This window comes from Schistocerca americana, chromosome X (genome assembly GCF_021461395.2).
Source record: "Schistocerca americana isolate TAMUIC-IGC-003095 chromosome X, iqSchAmer2.1, whole genome shotgun sequence".
Classification (NCBI taxonomy): Eukaryota; Metazoa; Arthropoda; class Insecta; order Orthoptera; family Acrididae; genus Schistocerca; species Schistocerca americana.
This window is the reverse complement of record NC_060130.1, coordinates 7254218-7278932: the sequence shown is the minus strand read 5'-3', so window position 1 is coordinate 7278932 and position 24715 is coordinate 7254218. Positions and strand designations below refer to the sequence as shown.

General features: G+C 38.3%; 1 protein-coding gene across 1 annotated transcript in view; it reads left to right on the top strand.

The window, feature by feature from the left end:
* Positions 1-1888: 1888 nt before the first annotated feature.
* LOC124554864 (molybdenum cofactor biosynthesis protein 1-like) overlaps positions 1889-24715 on the top strand; it is a 70541-nt gene continuing 47714 nt past the window's right edge. The window contains exons 1-3 of the mRNA XM_047128535.1: positions 1889-2017; positions 3124-3316; positions 10785-11011. Coding sequence (XP_046984491.1) covers positions 1889-2017; positions 3124-3316; positions 10785-11011 — 549 coding nt within the window. The remainder of the gene's footprint in view (positions 2018-3123; positions 3317-10784; positions 11012-24715) is intronic.

The following is a 24715-nucleotide window of genomic DNA, read 5'->3' as shown; positions in this document are numbered from 1 at the left end:
CTCCTGATTTTTATCCAGAACTTTCTTCCATGTCACACTTTTTGGGTACAGGTTGGTGCCTCCTGTAGCATCCCTCCCCTGCAGGAGAAGGGGCTTGCACAAGGTTCTGTTTTGAGTGTCACTCTCCTTTTTGTGGCTATCAATGATCTGGCGGCAGCTGCATGACATATTTTGTCCCCATCATTTTTGTTCGTCCGCGACGGCTATTGCTGGAGGCAGAATGCAGGGAGCAATACACCAAGCACAATCCTGGGCTTTCACTCATAGCATCCATTTTTTGGCTGCCATGACCTACGTTATGCATTTCTGTCATCGTGTTTTTTAGGTCCGGTCTTTGATGCCTAGTTGACATGGCTTCCCCGTCTTTGCCAACTAAAGCAGACATGTAGGTCGCACCTGAATGCTCTTCTATGCCTCAGCGGTGTGGTCCACTCTACTTTGATATGGCTGTATGCAGCATTGGTGCAGTCACACCTAGATTACAGGAATCTCTCATATGACTTTTTATCAGCTTCGACATTACGTCTGGATTCGATACACTATTGTGGGGTAAGACTGGTAACAGGTGCCTTTGGACTAGGCAGCAGTTCCACTATTGTGGGTTCTGCACCATCAAAAATTGATGGCAGCTGCTCACCCATAGTACCCTAACTGTCATCTCCTCTTTCCAGATATGAGATCTACCTCCCAAAACGGCAACACAGGTCTGGGGCTACGATCACCAAGTTTGAGTCTTGGTCAAGCACACAGTTTTAATCTGCCAGGAAGTTTCATATCAGTGCACACTATGCTGCAGAGTGAAAATCTCATTTTAGAAAACTCTTTATCTGTAATTCTCTTTACATATTGGCTATTTTCTTCACATATGGGGGACATGGTCTCATCTGAAATGTGAAAGCAAGCCTGTAAAAGAAAGGGGGGGGGGGCAGTTCTCAATTCTTGAGCAGTGACCCTCATGGTTTTTTTTTGTGCAATTTGGGTTAGTTTATGTTCAATCCTTGCACCCAATTTACTCTTTCATCTACCTACTTTTTTTCTCGTCAAGCAGAATGATATTTATGCCCGGTGCTTAATACCTGTTTGTATCACTTACAATGCTGGTATTTATGAATTTTTTAGCATTTGACTCCAGAAAGACCATTTTTCTTTGTAGTGAGGTCTTGCCAACAGCAAATTTTCTGGATGGAAAGTCGCTCAATCTGCTCATATACTTTAAAATTTAAAAGTAAATCTAGCAATGCTGGAATGTATACAAAATACTGATATACCCATTTTCAAGTTGTTGTTTAAAGATTCGCGACTTTTAAAACTTACGTAGATTATCTTTTTGATGATAGAACTTTACATAAGAAGTTATTAAGAACATTGCGAATATCACATGACGAACAATTGAATGACTAAAGCAGTGTTATCAACCCTCATTCATTGACACATGTAATAAATTCATCGAAGCAGTGAAGTTCAGAGCTGTAAAAATTTCTGAAATTAAAAGTATACATTGCCTAATGAATGTATTATTTTGGGGTGAAAGAACACAATAATTATTAGTTTTGGAATGTAATAATTCACTATGGCTTCATTTTAATTCTAATAAGTTTCACACTGTAATGAAACATTGTCTAAATGCCTCTCTTTCTCTCTCTCTCTCTCTCTCTCTCTCTCTCTCTCTCTCTCTCTCATTTGTTATAACTTACCACTGTTATATTGTATTTGTATTGCAGTCATTACATTAAAATTGGCTATATTGATTCTGCAATTTATACTATTATGTTATTGCTAAGAATTGATTTAAAGAATAAACGTATATATTTATTTGTAAGATTTTGTAAATTTATACCACTGGAACTCTTTCAAAATATTTGATTGCGTAATACTGCCAATAAATACAATGACTTTCTTTCTTCTGTTTATAATTGTAATAGATGTTGGACACTTTGACTCCAAGTATGTTATACAGAAACGCAGTGATTTTTTGCAAAAGGCAAAACTATGTGTTCGAAGAATTGTGGAGAGGAGGGTACGTGATGTATTTTAAGTAGGTTATAAAGAGTAACTATAACAACAAAAACAATAAATTATTTGTGATTGGCAAGCTTTCGGAGCCAGTGGCTCCTCCAGACAGAAGCGTTGAAGGGGAAGGAAGAAGGGTAAAGGAAAAGGCCTGGAGAGTTCCAGGAAAAGGTGTAGATTTTGGAAAAGTCACCCAGAACTTCGGATTAGGCGAAAAATAGAAACGACACATGTCATATACCAGCTATTATGTAAACACTGTTCAACTTTCTACATCTGCATGACTACCACCAAAATATCAGTTAGGATAAGTGGGCATAGGCATAGTGTATATACTGGAAACTCACAATATCCTGTTGCAGAGCATGCTCTACAACATGGCATATGTGACCTCGGCACTTGTTTCACCACACATGCCACCTGGATTCTTCCGCCAGACACCAGTTTCTCAGAACTCCGCAGGTGGGAACTAGCACTACAACGTGTCCTTGGTTCTCACCACCCAACTCGCCTTAATTTACGTTAATATCTCCTGTCTCAGCTTTTCTTCACTGTAATTACTCTCTGCTTCACTCCATTTTAGCTTTCTACATCTTTCATTGTCTTTCCCGTCTATTTTCACTGCCCCCTCCCACAACTGTTGCATACAATACACTTACCTTCTCACTCTTATTAACCATATACAGTTTTAGTAGTAATCTCTGTCTTGCATATTACCCTGTCTTCGACCTTTAAGCTCTCAGGTTTCCGAATCTTGCCCGATGCAGTCCCCAACAATTAGTCTTTCCTTCTCATCCTGTACGGTAAGTCACCCATGACCCATGGTTCTGGGTGACTTTCCCAAAATCTACCCCTTTTCTTAGACCTCTCCAGTCCTTTTCCTTCACCCTTCTTGCTTCCCCTGCAACCCTTCAGCCTGAAGAAGGAGTCACTGGCTCCAAACGCTTGCCTATCACAACACTCTTTTATGTGTGTGTTCTGCCACTGCTTGGTGAGTAGATTTTTTATCTATCCAATTAAATAATTTTATAAAGAGTATCTGTGTGTGATGTTTTTATTGGTATACAACTTGTTATAAACAAAACTTATTTTTACCATTTAATATGTTTCCAGATATTTACCAGTGGTAAAGATGAAATTGGGTTGATTGTACTTGGTTCTGACAAGACACAGAATCCACTTGATTACCCAAATGTTAGTGTGGAATTTCCTCTTGCACTACCTACATGGCAGATGATATCCTTTGTGGAGAAATCTTTTCATGAAAGTGAAATAAAAAGAGATTGGATAGATGGTGTTGTTGTTGGTATGCAAGTCTTGAAAGATGAGCTACAGTAATTATTTAAAGCTGTCTGTTTCATGACATTCCTGGAACATGTTCCAGAATGTGTGTTACACAAATCACAGTGACATAGTTGTGACTTTATAAACTTGAATCAATATGTTTTTGTAATGAAAAAGAACCAGAAGGCACAATACCTGCAGAAATAGGAATTTTTTTTGTGTGATTTTACTGCATGAATGTTTTTTACAGTTTTTCAGCTCAATAATTAAGGAGGTATTGATACAAGGCTTTGCCAAAAACCCATCTGTCACCTACAATTCCAGCCCTGTCACTGGCATTCCGTAGCCCACAATATGACTGGGCCACTATGAAAGCAGCCACATCATTGTCAAATTCACTGAAACTACTGCATAGCAATTTGCTTGAGTATGGCTGCAGTTGTGGTCTTCTGTTTGGTTTAAGCACTGCGTCAATACCTTCTCTTTATAGCACTCAGAGGTCGCGATCTGCGACTGTTTTTACAAGTGGCAAGAGAACTTTTCCTCTAGTTGCTTGTTTTTCACTGAAAGATGCAAATATTTTAGAATGTAGTGCCCTATGTATATCTGTTAGAATAGCCACAAGGTCTGAAAGTTATTTTCAAATGATTGAGCTCTTCTACAGAGTATTGAAATTCACAGATTCTTCCAACCTGGTCCAACAATGTCTTACATACTCCTCTTCCTCCATGGATTGTTTCCAGTATTTGGAGATGAAACATTAGGCAGCAAAACGTGCCTTATAACCAAAATCTAATGAACATATAATTAAATTAACTAAAGATGTAATGTTGCACTCTCAGGTAAGACTGATCTTGAATACAAAGCCAAAGTGGAAATTAAATGTAAGCTGCAACATTCATCTCACTCTTTGTTATTGAAATTATTCACAGTGCCATAGGGAGAACTGAGTTTATGTGTTTTATAGAGTCAGATACACGCTGTGGCACAGGGTGCTGTCCATTATTCTCCTGACTATGATGTCCAGCTATGGTAGTCTTCCTTCTTCTTTGGTCTCCATAGTGAATTTGATTTTGTGGCGTGTGGAGTTCAGATGTACAAAGAAGTCAAGAAGTTTGTCTCTTCCATGAGGCCAGATGACAAGTGTGTTATCCACATAACAGAAGAAGAAGAAGAAGAAGAAGAAGAAAAGAAGAAGATGGATTTCCATTTGGTTGACATCAGGGCCTCTTCCTCGAAGTGCACCGTAAACATATTCACAATCTCTGGTCAGAGTGGGCTGCCTATTGCGACTCCATCTGTTTGCGGGAGGTGGGTGTGCCATGAGTCAGTGAAGTGGGAAAGTTGACCAAGTAATATGCGTGACGTGTCATACCTCGACCAATATTGAGAACAGAATAAAAAATTCAGAGGCATTACTTTTCAGCACTCTCATGCATATTCTGTATGCAAGAAAAGCTTATGGAGCAGGTTTCTCATTCAGAAATTCTATTTCAGTGTTGGTTGTTTACACGAAGACCGTGTTAAGCATAATGGAAGAAGGAGAAATGTTTATCAGCATTCCAGATTTGGCAGTGGCAGGCTCATGGTCTGCTGAGACTCTGGTTTATTGTTTCACTATATTGCTGCTTGCATTGCTCAGAATCTCATTTTGTGCAAACATAGAATTGGTAGGTTCAGGAGGGCCATGCTAAATGCCTTGCAGGGCCTCAGTAGTGCCACCCAACTAGCACCTGAGAGGGCAGACAAGTGTTCGCTCATGCGTACGTGATCCTGCAGTGAAGTTGTGTACATTTAGTCAGGAAGTGGGCTTGTATACAGTGAGACAGATATCCACACAGACAATGTGATGGCATCTGGAGCAGCACAGACTGTCAAGCCCTTAATGCAGCTCTAGAGAGAGGTGAACTGACAGCGGTGCAACTGACAACAATGCCAGACACAGGAATGGCACTGTGTCATCGTGTCAGACGAGTCTCGGTTCTGCAACATCGTCACAATTGATGTACTTGTGTTTGGAGGCTCTGATGCCAACAGACCTGGCCAGATTGTACCTGTCATTCTCATGCGGGTCCAGCATGTGATGTGATGGTATGGGGTGCAACTGGATACATGTCACAACTTCTGGTTCACATATCCAGTAATTTGGACAGCAGTCATTGCATTTGTGTTTTGTTAAGGCCTATCGCTGTGCCCTATTTTCAAGGGCTCCGTGATTGTAGATTGTATTTTATTGGTCCTGTTGTCTACATAGCAGCTTATGCATAAGACATTGGACAAGTCAAGTTATAAATATACAGGCTGAAAGTAATTTCAAAGCATACATATTTAAGCTTACAATAATACACTTTACACACAAGTATTTGTATAACACATTTCATAAATTTAAATATTCTTCAATGGAATAAAAGCAGTGATGCTGTAAATATGACTTTAGAGATTTTCCAAATGTATTGACCTCAGTGATAGCTTTTATGTTTTCAGGAAGTTTGTTATAAAGCTTAACTCCCATGTGAAAAGTACCTTTTTGGCACAGTGCTATGCTGATTTGAGTCATATGTAAGTTCCTGTTTTGTCTGGTAAAGTGCTCATGTATATCACAGTTTTTTTTAGCCTCTGGTCCTTGCCTATTACATTTAATTTAAAGAACAGAAGGGTTTCCATAATGTATACACACGGTAATGGGAGAATACCAGATTTATTAAACAGGGGTTTACAAGAGTCTCTAGGCTTGCACCCAAACAAGATTCTAATGGCCCTTTTTTGTAGTTTAAAAGTGCTATTAGCTATTTTAGAGTTTCCCCAGAAGGTGACCCCATATCTAAGACGAGAATGAAAGTACGCATGATATGCATTCAATACTGTTTTCTCACTACAGCATGATTTTAATGAACAAAGAAGATAACGTGTTTTGGTCAGTTCTGCATTGAGACATTCAATATGCTTGTTCCATCTGATCTTACTCTGCAGCCAAAGTCCTAAGAATTTGGTTTCAGTACTGTTACCAACTGGTTCGTCATTGATAGAGACTGATGGGATAAACATGTCCTAGTTAGGAACATTGTGGAATTTTAGAGCAACTGTTTTCTTACTGTTTATTACAAGCCGATTACTCTGTGCCCAGCTGCTAAGTTGTTTCGTGACTGTGTTTACTGTCTGCTGTAACTGTTCATCGTCGTCTCCTTTTAGTAGAATCGTGGTGTCATCTGCAAATATGATTGATTTGTGTGCATCAATATTTAAGCTTAGATCATTTATGTACAGAAGAAACAGAAGGGGTCCCAATACGGATCCTTGGGGTACACCACATTTTATTTGTTTATAGTCAGATAAGTGATTAGATACAGTTTTTAGTTCAATATTTGTGTGCTTGACGCACACTGCCTGCATACGATTTGTCAGGAAGGAACTGATCCACTTGTTGGACAGACCTCGAATACCATATCTTTCTAGCTTTGATAGCGGAATTTTGTGGTCCACCATGTCAAAAGCTTTTGACAAGTCAATAAAGACTCCTATTGTTTCCTGTTTTTTGTCCATCAGGTTTAGGATGAAATTGATGCACTCATAGACAGCAGTTGTCGTTGACCTCTTATTTCTGAATCCATGTTGTTCATTACATAGGATGCTGTTTTTATTTATAAATTTCATAAGTTTCTCATACATAACTTTTTCCAGTACTTTAGAGATGCAGGAGGAAATTGTGATGGGTCTGTAGTTATTTACATTGTCTTTATCCCCTTTTTTATATACATGAATAACTTTTGATGTTTTTAACACATCAGGGAAAGTGCCTGCCTGAAGTGAGCAGTCGCATAAATGTGTGAGTACTTCAGTTAGGTTTGATGCGCTCTTCTTTAACACTGTTGCAGGTATACCATCAATACCTGCCGATTTGGAATTTTTTAGTCCTTTTATTGCTTTAGCTACTTCATCTTGTGAAACAGAACCGATGTACATTGATCCTCTACATGTACTTATTTTATATTCATTTGCCTGGATGCTCTTAAAGTTTGATTGTAACATATTTTCAGCAACACCTGTGAAAAAGTTGTTAAATGTGTTAGCTACTTCTAAGGGGTTTGTTACTTTTTTATTTTTATGTGATAGTGTTATATTTTTCCAAGGTTGTCTGTATTCTCCACATTCTTTTTTTATAACACTCCACATAGCCTTTGATTTATTAGCTGAATTATAAATGATTTCATCATTATGCATTATTTTTGCTGCTTTTATTACTTTTCTTAATATTTTGGAGTATTTTTTATAGTATGCGCGTACTACAGGTGAGGAATTTTTCGAGTTACATATTTCATGAAGTAGTCTTCTCTTCTGGCATGAAACCCTTATTCCCTTTGTGCTCCAGCTGTTTGTTCTAGAGTTTCCCCGTATGGGTAATGTTTTCAGTGGGAATGCAAGTTCAAAGAAATGGGTTAATGTATCAATGAAAGTGTCGAATTTTTCATTTATATCATTCATTTTGTACACTCCTAGCCGTTTTTCTTTGTGTAATAAGTTGTTGAAGTAGTTCACATTATGCTGATTATAGCTTCGATATGCTGTTCTAAAAGACATGTTGTTAATAATACTGCCTTGTACTTTTATGCTTAATATTTGAGCAAGATGATCACTAAAACCTGCATTGAAAATTTTTAGTGAGGTGTTGTGTAAACTCTTATTTACTAGAAACTGATCAAGAGCTGTTTGACAAGTTTCTGATACTCGGGTAGCTGCTTTTACTTCAGCCTTTAAATTGAAGGACGTTGCAAGGTTCAAAATGGTCTCCCTATTTCCACTATTCGTGAGGAAGTCAATATTGAAGTCACCACAGATTATAAATTCACAATCCATTTTATTTACTTTATTTAGCAATGACTCCATTTTGTTTAAGAAAAGTTCAAAATTCCCAGACGGTGATCGGTAAGCTGTAGCAATAACCAGGTTGAACTGAGTAATTTTTATAGCTGCAATTTCATAATCCTTTTCGACATTTGCCCTAGTTAAGTCAGGTAGTGTAATAAAATCTACATTATCCTTTGTGTAAATTGCTACCCCACACTGTCTGCTGTTTTTCCTGCAGTGGTAAGCAGCCAAGACAAATTTGTTTATTTTAGTATTCTGGATTAATTCTGGGTTAAGCCAGTGCTCAGAAATGCATAACACTGAGATATCATTAAGTTCATGTGTTAATAGAATGTTAATTTCATCGATCTTATTACGCAGGGATTGCACATTATGGTGATAAATTTTTAAATCGGGCGTATTCACGATTTGGTAATTGGGAATCATATTTACAGCATCACATACCTCTAGTTTAAATTAGGAATGTCAGCAGCGTTGTATTTTCGTTCTTCTTTCTTGTTTATTTTGTTTTCCTCGCTGTTGGAAGGATGTTCAGGAAGCTGATAAATTGTTCTATCCCTTACAAGTCTTTCTTTGATGTTATCTTTTAACAAGATAATGCAAGACTACACATCACCTGAGCTGTACTGAGCTACCTCGATACAGAGAGTGTTCCACTGTTGCCGTATCCAGCATTTTCTTCAAATCTGTCACCTGTGGAGAACGTCTGTTCACAGGATGCCAAGAGATGGGTATGCCACCAGTCGCCAGCCACCAGTCACCAGCCACTACAGTTGAAGAACTCTGACATATGACATTCAGTTGAGTAGCATGAAATGATGTACCCATGGCTGTAATCCAACCTCGATTTGATATCCAGTGTGATGAGAGCTGTTCTGCTGTTCCAGTTTCAATACTGAAATTCATATATTATTTTTATGCTATCCTAACCAGATTGGACTGTGGTGTCATACAGCATAAAATATCTTACAACGTGTTGAATTAGTTATGAGAAGTGTAGAACAGCCAGCAGGGGAAAGATGTTGGCAATGAGACAGCTTTTATGTATAACAGCAGTACAGTGTTTCACAGTGCATAATGCTTCCGCAGATTGAGAACAAAATGTGTGGTTTGCTTTCATCCATTTTCACAAACATAGCCTAAAAAATAATGTTGACGTTACTGTGCATTTCACTCTGAGGCATATTGCACTCTGAGAATGTTCATTGAATTCAGTTACTTTGTATTATATTTCAGTAACAGTGACATAATAGCAAATTGGACTGTATGAGTTTTTACGGATTTTTTTTCCAGACACACACTACCATTTCTTCAGATTTATTTAATTTGGGTATAAATCCTTTCCAGCATATATGCTGTACACAAAATGTTGAACATAAAATGTAGCTATCTGCTGATTTAACATCTTGCTGAGTATACCGGTACAATATTTTGTTGTAACAAATAGTTCAATGTATTTTACACACTTATAAACTTATTTATACAGTTATAGTAATTTATACCATTACATTAATGTTGTACCTTAATGTTCTGGAAGACGATATTATAAGGAACCTCATACTTTTCCTGGATGATAGAGTTGTCTATAATGAATTATTGCCTGAAAAAAATCTGCACAAATTTGAGTCAGATCATAACATTTCAATTTGGTCCAAAGATAGGCAACTGAGTTTAAGTTTTCAGAAATGTAAATTGGAGCACATCACAAAACAAAAAAAAGACAGTATTGTATGACTACATTATCAAATAATCACAGTTTTAATTGGTCAACTCATACAAATATCTGGATGAAATGAAATGGTGACATAGACTCACTTGTAGGCAAAGCAGAATGCAGACTTCAATTCATTGGTAAGATACTGGAAAATGCAATCAGTCTATAGAGGACATTGCTTACAAAATACTTGTGTGGCCCATTCTAGAATATTGCTTAAGTATGACCCATAACAAATAAGGCTAATGGCAGACATTGAATGTATACAAAATAGTGTAGCATGATTGATCATAGATTTATTTGATGCATGGGAGAGCATCAAGAAGCTACTAAAAATTGGAAATGCCAGACAAGTGAAGATAGACGCCAAATATATGACAAAACCTAACTTATGAAATTTCAGGAACATGTATTAAGTGAGGTATTTAGGGATTATACAATAACCGCATATGTATCACTCCTATAGGGACCATGAAGGCAAGATTAATTACAGCATGCACAGAACCATTTAAAGAATCATTCTTCCCACACTCCACATGAGCATTGAATGGGGATAAACCATAATGTGTGGTACAACAATGTACTTTGTCGGACAAACCCACAGTGGTTTATACAGTGTGCATGGAAACATGGAATCAGTTGACAGTAGCTGGGTAATGGTTCATATTGATTCCCATTTCCCTGTTGCAGTAGGTGATCTTATGCCTCTAATTATTTTTTCATTGCTATCTTAACTTGCATTCTTCAATTCAGTTTATTAACCCTTCTTATCTCTTTGTATTAGGGCAAATGTACAATTAACTTTTGAGGAATTTGTATTTTCAATTTATCAACTGGAGTTTTGTTTCATATGCAGCAGCAATGTTACAAATTATTTGTTTCAGTTTCTTTAGAATAATTTGCTGTTTTACAGGTGCCTTGAAGGAAATGAAAGATCTCGAAAGTGTCTTAATGACAACCGATGGCCTCATGTTGACAAGACAGCTGGTTGCCTTGCAGAGGGCAGGGCTTGACGGTCTGAACATCAGCTTAGACACCCTGCAGTCCCAACGCTACAACCAGATCACGAGGAGGAAAGGCTGGGAGCGTGTCATGGTTGGCATAGATCTAGCCTTGCAACTTGAATACGACCCTGTGAAGGTATTACTAGTGCAGCTGTCATCGCATGCAGACTTTCATAAACAAAAGATATAAATCTGTTGTTAAGAATATCAATACAAGAATCACCATTTTAAAGCAGTATGCCCTCACCCTCGCCCCCATCCCCGCTCCCACCCTCACCGCTGTCTCCACACTGCAGCTGTAAGTGAAGGAAGGTATATTAAGACAGAAGAAGTAAATTTTAGCTGACGATGCTAACAGTTTCGTAGTTTATACAACATAAAAAGGATGCCTTGCAAGTTTACCAATTAAAAATCTTATATTTTCCTCCCAAGAGAGTCTTATGAGACTCAAGATCTTTACAGTTTCTCTTTTTTTCTTTTGTGTCTTTAGTTTAAAATAAGTTTCCACTGTTGTGGTGTTGTTTTGGTAAAAATACTCGATTGTTTGGAAAAATTATTCTTAATTCTGTAGTCACATTTTTGTTGTGTCTAAGTACTACTGGTTTCAGTAGCAAGTGCCAGCATCAGTTCATCTTATTATCAAACATTTCTGTGCAAAATAAAAGCTGACCACTGTGGCCGAGCGGCTCTAGGCACTTCAGACCAGAACTGTGCTGCTGCTATGGTCGCGGGTTCGAATCCTGCCTCAGGCAGGGATGTCCTTAGGTTAGTTAGGTTTAAGTAGTTCTAAGTCTGGGGGACTGATGACCTCAGATGTTAAGTCCCATAGTGCTTAGAGCCATTTGAACCATTTTGCAAAATAAAAAGCTTCTGTACAACTGCAAACTAGACATATCATTTTCAGGGTGCAGTTCACATCTATTGAAAGCACAACAGTGACCTTTACTTTTAGTAGATAAGACACCTACTGAGGTAAGTGACTTGATGACTGCACACAAGAAGTTGTCATTTATTCCATATGTAGCTACCATGCAGACTCATATTTTGTATTAGTTTGTCCTTACTCTTCCAAAAGGTTAAACCTTGTCTCTGCAGCCACAGCTTCCTCTCTTCAGCAGTTGTCTTCATCTCCATGTGTGAAGAAAATACCATTCATTGATCATATTGTTTAAGTAGGATGTTCTCAGTCATCCCCTTGTTTTCTTACCTACGATCTTGCCTTCAGAAATGTTTTTTAAAAGATTATCGTCTCCAGTTATGTGTCCAGTGTATTTTGCTTTGCCCTGGCCTATAACTTTCAGTGGTTCTTTCTTCTCTCCTATTTCCTTTAATTTTTCTGTCAATGCAGATAGTTCTTGTACTTCTCCTCCAGAACCACATTTCAGCAGGTTTGAGGCGAGCTTCCTTTGGCTTTTCTAATGTACAGATTTTGCATCTGTGTGTCAGAACACTCCACACAAAGGTCTTTACAAATATTTTCTTAATGTGGAAGCTGATATGTTTATTCAGTTGCAGCTTCTTCTTATTTTGGAAGGAACTCTTCGCCTGTGCTATTCTTTTCTTGAATGCCTTGAAATATTGATTGTTTTCTTGCAAAATGCTACTGAGATATTGAATTTCAGTTCCTTTCTTGAGTTGCTCATTGCCTGTTCTTGTGTCAGTCCTACCTCCTCCTCCTTTCTTGTCTGTAGCCATAACTTTTGTCTTCTTTGTATTCATTTTTAGCTTTAGTTTTACCACTTCTTGATTTAAGGCCTGAAACATTTTATTTAGTTCCTACTCTGATTTACTATTGCGATGTCATCAATCTGCAGTGTATATGCATGCAATTAAGTTTCCATATCGACATCATGCTCCAAAAACCACCTAACTGTGTGTGGCAGGGGGTACGTCTCATGCCACCAACTGATCCCCTCTGCCTTGTTCCACTTGTGAACAGTGCTTGGGAAGAATGACTGTCAGTACACTTCTGTATTATCTCTAACTTCTCAAATTTTCTTCTCGTGATCATTTCGTGAATTGTATATGAGAGAAACTATTATGTTGTCAGACTCTTCTCGGAAACTACTCTCTCGAAATTTGGGTAGTAAATCTTTCCGTGATGCACAACTGCTCTCTTATGGCATCTACCACTGGAGTTGCTGAGCATCTCTGTAATGATCTCACAGCGACTAAATGATCCTGTGACAAAACACTCCGCACTTCATTGGATCTTCTTTCTCTCTTCTGTCAGTCTTACTGGGTAAGGACACAGGGGTAATTTACATTCATTTAAGATTCTTCCTGTGAATCTTAGTCTGGCATCTGCTTTTCTATTGCTGTTTTATGTGGTCATTCCACTTTAAGGTTGCTCTGGATAGTTACTTCTAGATATTTTATGGTAGATTCTGTTTCCAGCAATTTGTCATTAATAGTGTAGTTGTACAGTATTGGATTTCTTTTCCTGTGTGTGTGTGTGTGTGTGTGTGTGTGTGTGTGTGTGTGATATGTTACATTTATTTATGTGCAGGGTCAACTGCCAGAGCCTACATCATTCACCAATCCTCTGCAGGTCATTGTGCAAATTGATACTGTCTTCTGTTATTGCTACTTTCTGATGGACAAGTGTAGTACCTGTGAACAATATTCAGGAGCCTCTGACACTTTCTACTGGATCATTTATATACATTGTAAATGTCATGGTCCTATCACATTTCCATGGCGTATTCCAGAAATTACCTTTTGATTCTGGTCATCTTTTCTTTGTTGTTGTTATTACTTCCTTGATGAACATATTAAGGAAGTAAGGTGATAGAAGGCACCCGTCTCTCACTGCCCTTCTGGTTTTCCTTCTTTCATATCCGGTTCAGTACTCTGACTTTAGTATATACTCAAAATTAATCATCTGTCCTTCCACTTTGGACATTACTTTAAGGAATGATGATATAATGGTAATCTGTTTATTAAACATTATTTTAACGATACACTATGCTTTCTGATCATATAGTGGCTTGATGATGGAATTTGATACTGAAATTAGTAATCATTAGACAAAATAAAAGTGAAGCTATAATAAAAGAAAGTAATATTTTGGATCATGTCAGTTGTTGTTCCAAACAACAGCACGTCAGGAATAGGTTCAAATGGCTCTGAGCACTATGCGACTTAACTTCTGAGGTCATCAGTCGCCTAGAACTTAGAACTAATTAAACCTAACTAACCTAAGGACATCACACACATCCATGCCCGAGGCAGGATTCGAACCTGCGAACGTAGCGGTCATTCGGTTCCAGACTGTAGCGCCTAGAACCACACGGCCACTCTGGCTGTCCAGGAATAGGTACTAAATTATTTGTCCGCTGATGACCTCACAGCTTAGAACACTAAAACACAAATGTTAATTGTTTGTTATGTGCCCTGGTAGAGTGTACAGCTGTTTACAGTTCACGATTGGTTGTTGGAGATTGGACATTACTCACATAGTGTATTTAGTGCACAGTGCAGAAAAAGGCAGTGTCCAGAAAAGTAAACAAGTGTAAAGGCAAAAGTTTCATGACAGGATGTTGTGTCACCATACTTGGAAGACAATTATAGCCAAAGACAGAAATTTAAAAGAAACTGGCTCATTTGAGCTGCGGAGACCTAGTCGAGGATTCTCAGTAGATAATTGTTAGCACAGTAGAATTTATAAAGAGACAATGTCAGTTCGTGTCAGGGAAGGTTGATTGGTAAGTATCTATCAGCTTTCTCGTAAAACTCACAATTTGAAGAATACACATCAAGGAAAAGGTAGAAGTCCAACAGTGTCAAATCTAGACAATAATATCGATCATCCAACAGTTTTGCAAAATCCCCAGTTGTACTTACTTTACTTACTTACTTACAAACTTACTCAGATTTGCTGTGTACCATACAAGGAACTGGTTTCCACTAGTTCACTTGATCAGCTGCCAAGTTCTCACCTTCCTCCAAGTTTGTGTCCATGGATTGAAGATTCATTGCAAAAGTTCCAGGTGTTAAAAGGTCTTCCTGTACTTACTTTACTTACTTACTTACTTACTTACAAACTTACTCAGATTTGCTGTGTACCATACAAGGAACTGGTTTCCACTAGTTCACTTGATCAGCTGCCAAGTTCTCACCTTCCTCCAAGTTTGTGTCCATGGATTGAAGATTCATTGCAAAAGTTCCAGGTGTTAAAAGGTCTTCCTGTACATCTGTATCTGTCCATTGATTTCAACAACAGTGTTGATTTTGGGATTCTTCCACCTTACATGCGTAGAACATAACCTGCAATCCTCAGTCTTCTTTCAACAATAATTTTGTGCAGGCTGTGTAGACCTCTTATTCTCAGCACTTCATCGTTTGTAACTTGGTTGGGTTAACATCTTCAGAATTCATCTCTAGCATTGTTGGTGAAAAACATGGAGACTGTGTGCTGATTTTACTGACATTTTCCAAGTCTCACACATATAAACGATAAAGGAGTGCAGTCAAAGCTTTGTTGGCATATTACAGACCTAATTGCCATATGGACTGATTTTACAGTTCTGCTGGTGATTTCTGCATCTGTGACCTCATTATTACATATAAAGCTATCGAGATATGGCAATCTGTCAACATCTTGTATTATCTTCTATTGCACTGTAATCGGGGAAGAGACGAGTAATTTCCACTTACTTTGCACATTCTGTTTACCTTATCCCTATTAATTTTCAGCCCTACACAATAGGGCATTTAATGAGAAAGCATATAAAAATTAACTTGATGCCTTCCAAGGAGACGGTCTCTACTTACTCTCTACTCCTTCAAGCCTGACTTTGTAAGTGTAGACCAGACATGGCTTAAATTCAGAGAAATAGTATCGACATCAATTAAGAGATATATACCAAATAAATTGAAAGGATACCAAATAAATTAAAAGGGTGGTGCACAAAATATGTCAAAACTCAGCTGCAGAAGCAATGAAAAAAAGCATGTCAAAATTTAAAAGAATGCAAAATCTCCAAGATTAGCGATGTTTTACTGAAGCTCGAAACTTAGGGTGGGTTTCAGTGCAAGATGTGTTTAATAGTTCCCATAGTGAAACTTCGTTTTGAAATCTGGAAGAAAATCCAAAGAGGTTCTGGTTGCATGTGTAGTACACCAATGGCAAGACACAACCAATACCTTCACTGCGCAATAGCTGTGGTAATGTTACTGATGACAGTGCTACTAAAGCAGGGTTACTAAACACGGATTTCTGAAATTTCTTCACCAAAGACAACAAAGTTATTATTGCAGTATTCAAATCAAGAATAACTGCAACTGTGAGTAACTTAGTAGTAGCTCTCCTCAGTGTCATAAAGCAGTTATGTTTCTTTCAGAGAATGCTGATACAATAGCTCCATTAGAAATCATATATAGCCCTGGAGATTCTAAAAGGTATCAGATAGATTATATAATGGTAAGACAGAGATTTAGGAACCAGGTTTTAAATTGTAAGACATTTCCAGTGGCAGATGTGGACTCTGACCACAATCTATTGGTTATGACCTGTAGATTAAAACTGAAGAAACTGCAAAAAGGTGGGAATTTAAGGAGATGGGACCTGGATAAACTGAAAGAATCAGAGGTTGTACAGAGTTTCAGGGAGAGCATAAGGGAACAATTGACAGGAATGGGGGAAAGAAATGCAGTAGAATAAGAATGGGTAGCTTTGATGGATGAAGTAGTGAAGGCAGCAGAGGATCAAGTACGTAAAAAGACGAGGGCTAGTAGAAATCCTTGGGTAACAGAAGAAATATTGAATTTAATTGATGAAAGGAGAAAATATAAAAATGCAGTAAATGAAGCAGGCAAAAAGGAATACAAATGTCTCAAAAATGAGATCGACAGGAAGTGCAAAATGGCTAAGCAGGGAGGGCTAGAGGACAAATGTAGGGATGTAGAGGCTTATCTCACTGGGGGTAAGATAGGTACTGCCTACAGGAAAATTAGAGAGACCTTTGGAGATAAGAGAACCACTTGCATGAAGATCAAGAGCTCAGATGGAAACCCAGTTCTAAGCAAAGAAGGGAAAGCAGAAAGGTGGAAGGAGTATATAGAGGGTCTATACAAGGGCGATACACTTGAGGACAATATTATGGAAATGGAAGAGGATGTAGATGAAGATGAAATGGGAGATACAATACTGCGTGAAGAATTTGACAGAGCACTGAAAGACCTGAGTCGAAACAAGGCCCCTGGAGTAGACAACATTCCATTGGAACTAATGACAGCCTTGGGAGAGCCAGTCCAGACAAAACTCTACCATCTGGTGAGCAAGATGTATGAAACTTGCGAAATACCATCAGACTTCAAGAAGAATATAATAATTCCAATCTCAAAGAAAGCAGGTGTTGACAGATGTGAAAATTACCGAACAATCAGTTTAATAAGCCACAGCTGCAAAATACTAACACGAATTCTTTACAGACGAATGGAAAAACTAGTAGAAGCCGACCTCAGGGAAGATCAGTTTGGATTCCGTAGAAATACTGGAACATGTGAGGCATTACTGACCTTACGACTTATCTTGGAAGAAAGATTTAGGAAAGGCAAACCTACGTTTCTAGCATTTGTAGACTTAGGGAAATCTTTTAACAATGTTGACTGGAATACTCTCTTTCAAATTCTAAAGGTGGCAGGGGTAAAATACAGGGAGCGAAAGGCTATTAACAATTTGTACAGAAACCAAATGGCAGTTATAAGAGTCGAGGGACATGAAAGGGAAGCAGTGGTTGGGAAGGGAGTAAGACAGGGTTATAGCCTCTCCCCGATGATATTCAATCTGTATATTGAGCAAGCAGTAAAAGAAACAAAAGAAAAATTCGGAGTAGGTATTAAAATCCATGGAGAAGAAATAAAAACGTTGAGGTTCGCCGATGACATTGTAATTCTGTCAGAGACAGCAAAGGACTTGGAAGAGCAGATGAACGGAATGGATGGTGTCTTGAAGGGAGGATATAAGATGAACATCAACAAAAGCAAAACGAGTGTAATGGAATGTAGTTGAATGAAGTAAGGTGATGCTGAGGGAATTAGGTTAGGAAATGAGACACTTAAAGTAGTAAAGGAGTTTTGCTATTTGGGGAGCAAAATAACTGATGTTGGTCGAAGTAGAGAGGATATAAAATGTAGACTGGCAATGGCAAGGAAAGCGTTTCTGAAGAAGAGAAATTTGTTAACATCGAGCATAGATGTAAGTGTCAGGAAGTCATTTCTGAAAGTATTTGTATGGAGTGTAGCCATGTATGGAAGTGAAACATGGATGGTAAATAGTTTGGACAAGAAGAGAATAGAAGCTTTCGAAATGTGGTGCTACAGAAGAATGCTAAAGATTAGATGGGTAGATCACATAACTAATGAGGAAGTATTGAATAGGATTGGGGAGAAAAGAAGTTTGTGGCACAACTTGACCAGAAGAAGGGATTGGTTGGTAGGACATGTTCTGAGGCATCAAGGGATCACCAATTTAGTATTGGAGGGCAGCGTGGAGGGTAAAAATAGTAGGGGGAGACCAAGAGATGAATACACTAAGCAGATTCAGAAGGATGTAGGTTGCAGTAGGTACTGGGAGATGAAGAAGCTTGCACTGGATAGAGTAGCATGGAGAACTGCATCAAACAAGTCTCAGGACTGAAGACCACAACAACAACATATAGCCACTCATTTGATAAAGATCCATACCTAGAGACTGAAAAGTTGCTCAGGTCACACCAATGCTCAAGAAAGAAAAGAGGAGTAATCTACTAAATAACAGACTCATATCACTAATGTTGATTTGCATTAGGATTTTGGAACATATATTGTGTTTGAATATTATGAATTATCTCAAAGATAATGATTCATTGATAAATAGCCAAGATAGATTCAGAAATATTGACCTTTTAAAACACAGCTAGCTCTTTAGTCACACAAAGTAATAAGTGCTGTTGACTGGGGCTCTCAAATTGATTCCATATTTGTAGATTTCCAGAAGACTTTTTGAAACAGTTCCTCACAAGCATTTTCTAATCATATTGTGTGCCTATGGTGTATTGTCTCAGTTGTGCAACTGGATGTGTGGTTTCCTGTCAGAAAGGTCACAGTTCATAGTAATTGATGGAAAATCGTCAAGTAAAACAAAAGTGATATCTGACATTCCTCAAGGAAGTGTTATAGACCACCTGCTGTTGCCGATCTACATTAACAATTTAAGAGAGAATCTGAGCAGTCCTCTTAGATGATGCTATCATTTACAGTCTTGCATATCATTTACTGTCTTGTAAAGTGATCAGATGATCAAAACAAACTGCAAAATGATTTAGGCTACCTATCCATATGATGCAAAAAGTGGTAACTGACCTTAAATAATAAAAATTGTTATGTCATCCGCATGAGTAGTAGAAGGCATCTACTAAATTTTGGTTACATGATAATTCACGCAGATCTAAAGGCTGTGAAGTCTATTGAATACTTAGGAATTACATTTACAAATAACTTGAATTGGAATGCTCACATAGATAACGCGGTGGGAAAGCAAACAAAAGACTGTGATTTGATAGTAAAACATTTAGAAGGTTAGGATTACTAAAGAGACTATCTACAACTATACTTGTCTGTCCTCTTTTGGAGTATTCTGCATGGTGTGAGATCCTTACCAGATAGGACTGACAAAGGACATCATTTAAAAGTTCAAAGAAGGGCAGCTCATTTTGTATTATTGGGAAACAGGAAAGTGCATGCCACAGATATCGCATGTGAATTGGGGTGGCAGTCATTAAAGCAAAAGCATTTTGCTGGAGCAGGTTCTTAAAATTTCAATCATTAATTTTCTCCTCCGAATGTGAAAATATTTTGTTAGAGCCCTCTTACATAGGGAGAAATGATCATTGTAATAAAATAAGAGAAATCAGAGCTTGTACGGAAATATTGAAGTGTTTGGTTTTCCTCAAATGCTGTAGGGGAGTGGAATGGTAGATAAATAGGTTGAGGGTGGTTCTCTGAACCCTCTGCCAGCAATTAATTGTGAATTACAGACTAGTCATGCAGATATAGATAATGTAGATAGGCTTTCAATATTGTGCACTGATTCTCTAATTTTATACATTGCCCAAATACTTTCGTGGCGCTTTGGAGTGACCCCTTCAAAATAACACTTTACCAGTCTTCTTAATATGTATTTTGGTAACCAGGTTGATAAGAAGTTACAACAATACTCTCTTATTACTCCCCAGTTTTGGGTTTTATTAATGAACAAAATCGCCGCAGTGTTCCATAACAATTACGGGCTGAAGTTTCCTGCTGATGGAACCAATATGATTTTCTGTGTTTCTGAGCATACAGGTTGTGTATGCTGTTTGGAGCCTGTTGTATGCTGAATCAAATGTTTTTATTGTTGTGATCTTCCATCTGAAGATTGGTTTCATGGAGTTGCCCATGCTAGCTTATCCTCTGTGACCCTCTTCACCTCTGGGTAACTACTGCAGCGTACAATAACTTGAACTTGCTTACTGCAGTCAGTTTTTGGTCTCCTACAGTTGTTACCCCCATTATATTCACAGATGACCACATATTGTGGAAATTGCATATTGTAATGTAGGATGCAACAATAAGGTACAGAATGTTTCTGTTGAAAATTACGAATTATTTAGGAATAAAGGAGATGGCTCACCAAAAGGCAGAAGCACTGTCTCATCGATAGGCACACGAACAAAAGGTATGTAGAATGAGATTTTCACCATGCAGTGGAGTGTGCACTGATATGAAACTTCCTGGCAGATTAAAACTATGTGCCGGACCAAGAGTCAAACTTGGGACCTTTGCCTTTCGTGGGCAAGTGCTGAGCTATCCTTGCACGACTCACGACCCGTCCTCACAGCTTTACTTCCACCAGTACCTCGTCTTCTACCTTCCAAACTAAAAGGTACGTTACTTGGCGAGCTTCCAGAATGCACTTTCTTTTTCTAGCTGTAGGGAAAACATGTGCGCGCGCCCACACACACACACACACACACACACACACACACACACACACACACTCTCTCACATGCGCATGCATGTCTCCTTATGCTGTGGTCGCTCAACTGCCAGCTCTTTACTGGCCCACGGTGAGTGTTCTGGAGTGAGGTGGGGCTTTAGAGTGGGGTAGGATGGGGTGGGTTGAGGCAATGTGAGAGATGGAGAGAGATGGGAGGGGTTTGGAGGGAAGCATTTAGTGGCTCGTGGGAGAGTGGGGAGCCATCTGTGGGCTAGCTAGGGGTGCAGTTAGAGGGGTCAGGTGCCAGACAGCTGGGCACTCATAGACTAGGGTGTGACGTGAGATAACAGCACACAACTAGCTGATTTGCGAGGGGGGGAGAGAGGGGTGTGTGTGTGTGGGGGGGGGGGGGGGCTGGGAGTTAACTTGGATTTAGGCCAGGAAGCAAAGGATGTGCTGTAAGTATGGCTACAAAAGTTGAGTGTTCTTAAATAAGATCAGCTGGTGCCAATGTATTGGAAAGTAACTGGCACACAAAGTGCAATTGTGGCTCCTTTTTCTTCAAAAGTTTTAAATAGTCTGCAGAGCAAATTGAATTAGGAGGATCAGGCATTTGTGTGGGTCTAGGAAAGTAAATTGTAGAGCCAGATAAAAGGCGCACAAGACAGGAGGGGTACTACTACTCATCACTGCTGTATCGTGCTACTAGTACATGTCAGTGTGAGTGCACCGAGAGTGGTGTTGCCGTACATGCGTCTTTAAATTGGTCACCGACTGATCATTGCAGGCTGGCTGCTGGAGGCCGTCTCTGGGAGCCAAGCGTGCCGTGCGGTCCCTGCCGTGCCATCTGCTGGTGACTCGCACATATATTAGTGTGGAACAGTGCTGACTGACTCTCTGTGTGATTGTAGTTTGTAATGTGCACATCAGTGTTCTGTGTCTTGTTGAGTCCTTAGAGGCATATTGTTCGGAGGTTATTATTAAAGCCATATTTGTGCGACTTGGATCACACTTCAGTATTTATTTATTTATTTATTTCTTGTTCCATAGATCCAGTTAGTGAGTCAATCACAAGGATATGGAACGTGTCAAATTGTACAGGTATCAATTTAAACTATACAAGGGCAATTCAATGGCAAATTGTACATAGTTTAAGTAAGACATACTATAAATACAGTAACAGATACAATATCAGCTAGATAACATAACAACCATTTGACAGAAAAAGGAGTTTCAAATAAAGGTTAAAGGCAAAAGCACAAAGTTAAATCAGATATTAGGCCTACAAGAGTAAATACATGTACAGCCAATCTGTTGTTACAAAAAGTGTGCTAATTCCCAAATGCACAATAAAATCAATTGAACTACTTCTAGACACAATAAGTTTAGTGATGGTATACATTTTCTTTCAGGTATTCATCCACAGTATAATAAGATTTCTCTGTCAGGTAATCTTTGAGAACTCGTTTAAATTTTGGCAGTTCTGTATGAACACATTTGATATGTAGTGGTAGAGCATTGAACAGCTTAATGCTGGAGTAGTAAACTCCTTTTTGTACCAGAGTGAGACGTTTCATTTCTAAATGTAGATTGTTTTTGTTTCTGGTGTTATAACCATGGAATTTACTGTTGTCTTGGTAGATGAAATAATTTTTTGCACACAAAGGTCAGCAAGGAAAAAATATACTGTGAGGCAGTTGTTAGGATACCTATCTTCCGAAACAAGTGCCTGCAAGAGTGTCTTTGATTAACCCCACACGTTATTCTGATTGCTTTTTTTTTGGATGGTGAAAACTTGTTTTGCAAGTGGTTGGTTCCCCCAGAATATGATAGCATATGACATCAATGAGTGGAAGTAGCCAAAGTAGGCAACCTTAATAGTGTCAACTTCAGCCACTGAAGAAATTACCCGTAGTGAAAATGTTGCCGAGCTAAGTTTTTTACATAGATGAAGAATGTGAACTGACCAATTACATTTACTGTCTATGTAAGCACCCAGGAATTTTGTTTCTTCAACTTTCTGTATTGGTTGATCTCTACATTTTATGTCAATTTCATTGGGATTACTTTGTGATGTATGGAACCTCATATAATGAGTTTTATCTGCATTGAGTGAGTGACCATTTGAGGAGAAACAATTTAAGATGTCATTAAAAACAGTAGTTGTAGTTTTTTCAAGATCATGATCAGTCAAATCGTCAATTAGAATTGTGGTATCATCGGCAAACAGGGTAAATTTGCTGTTTGTCTCAGAACAAAGAGGAAGATCATTAATAAAGATGAGGAAAATCAGTGGGCCCAAAACGGAGCCTTGAGGCACACCACACGTTATCATGCCCCATTCAGATGAGGCAGGTTCTCCAGAAGAGCCATTTAGCATTACAGTCTGCTTCTGATCCTGTAGATATGATTGTAGCCACAAGCCAACAGTACCACCTAAACCATAGTATTCTGCCTTTTTCCAAAGAATTTGGTGGTTTACACAGTCAAAGGCTTTCGTAAGATCGCAAAAAATACCCACTGGAGACATTTTTTAGTTAATGGCTTCCAAAACTTGGTTGCTGAAAGAGAATATTGCCTGTTCAGTACAAAGACCGGCACGAAAACGAAACTGATTTTTGCTTAAGATACTATGGAATTTGAGATGGTCTACAATCCTCCTGTGCATGAGTTTTTCTAGAATTTTCGAGAAGGTAGTTAATAGGGATATTGGGCGATAGTTTGTAACAATGCTTTTATCCCCTTTTTTAAAGAGAGGAATCACTACAGCCAACTTAAGTCTGTCAGGGACAATCCCATCTTGTAGGGATGCATTGTATATGTTGCATAAGGCGGGACTAACAAATTTATAACAGTGTTTCAGTATTTTACTAGAAATATTGTCCACACCAGCAGAATTTTTGTTTTTTAATGATCTAATTACTCTTATGACTTCGCTTACAGTAAATGGAGATAAGGATAACTGTGGGATTCTGTTGCTAATAGCTTTCTGTAGGAGGGACAATGATTCTTCCATAGAACCATTACAGCTTGTCTTCTCTGCTGCTCTCAAAAAGTGGTTATTAAATATTTCTGCAACCAACTCAGGTTTCTTTATGATACTGTCCCGTGTTTTAATCTCCACCTGAGACATGTTCCCTGTTGTCCTGCCAGTTTCCTTCTTTATTACATTCCTTATAGTTTTAATTTTATTCTCTGAGCTTTCAATTTCTGATTTTATGCACATACTTTTAGATTTATTTGTAACCTTCTTGAGAATGCTACAGTAAAGTTTGTAGTGTTGTTATTTCTTTGGATCATTACAAGTCCTGAGAGAACTGTATAACATCCTTTTTGTTCTACAAGATGTTGTTATCCCTGTAGTGATCCAAGACTTCTTGGCATTGCCTATATGACTATTTCTAACTACTTTTTTTGGGAAAGATGGACTCAAATACAGACATGAATTCATTTAAAAATGAATTGTACTTTTTGTTTACATCTGTTTCCCTATCAACTCGGCTCCAGTCTATCTCTTTTAGGCTATCACTGAATTTTTTAAGGCCCTGTTCATTTATTATCCTAAAAGATTTCCAAGAATGCTCGGAACTGTTGCACACACTGATGTAATTGAGCCTAAGCAATTGACCACCATGATCAGAAAGGCCAAGGATTGGATGTACAGTGATCTCATTCCATGTAGACTTATCTATAAATATATTATCTATCAGACTTTCACTGTTAACAGCAACCCTAGTTGGGAAATCTACTATTGTCATCAGATTATAAGACTCCATTAAATGTACTAAATCAGCTTTACTATTGCTCTCATTTAGGAAATCAACATTAAAGTCACCAGTAATTATCAAGTTCTTGGACTTTGAGTACAGTATGGATAAT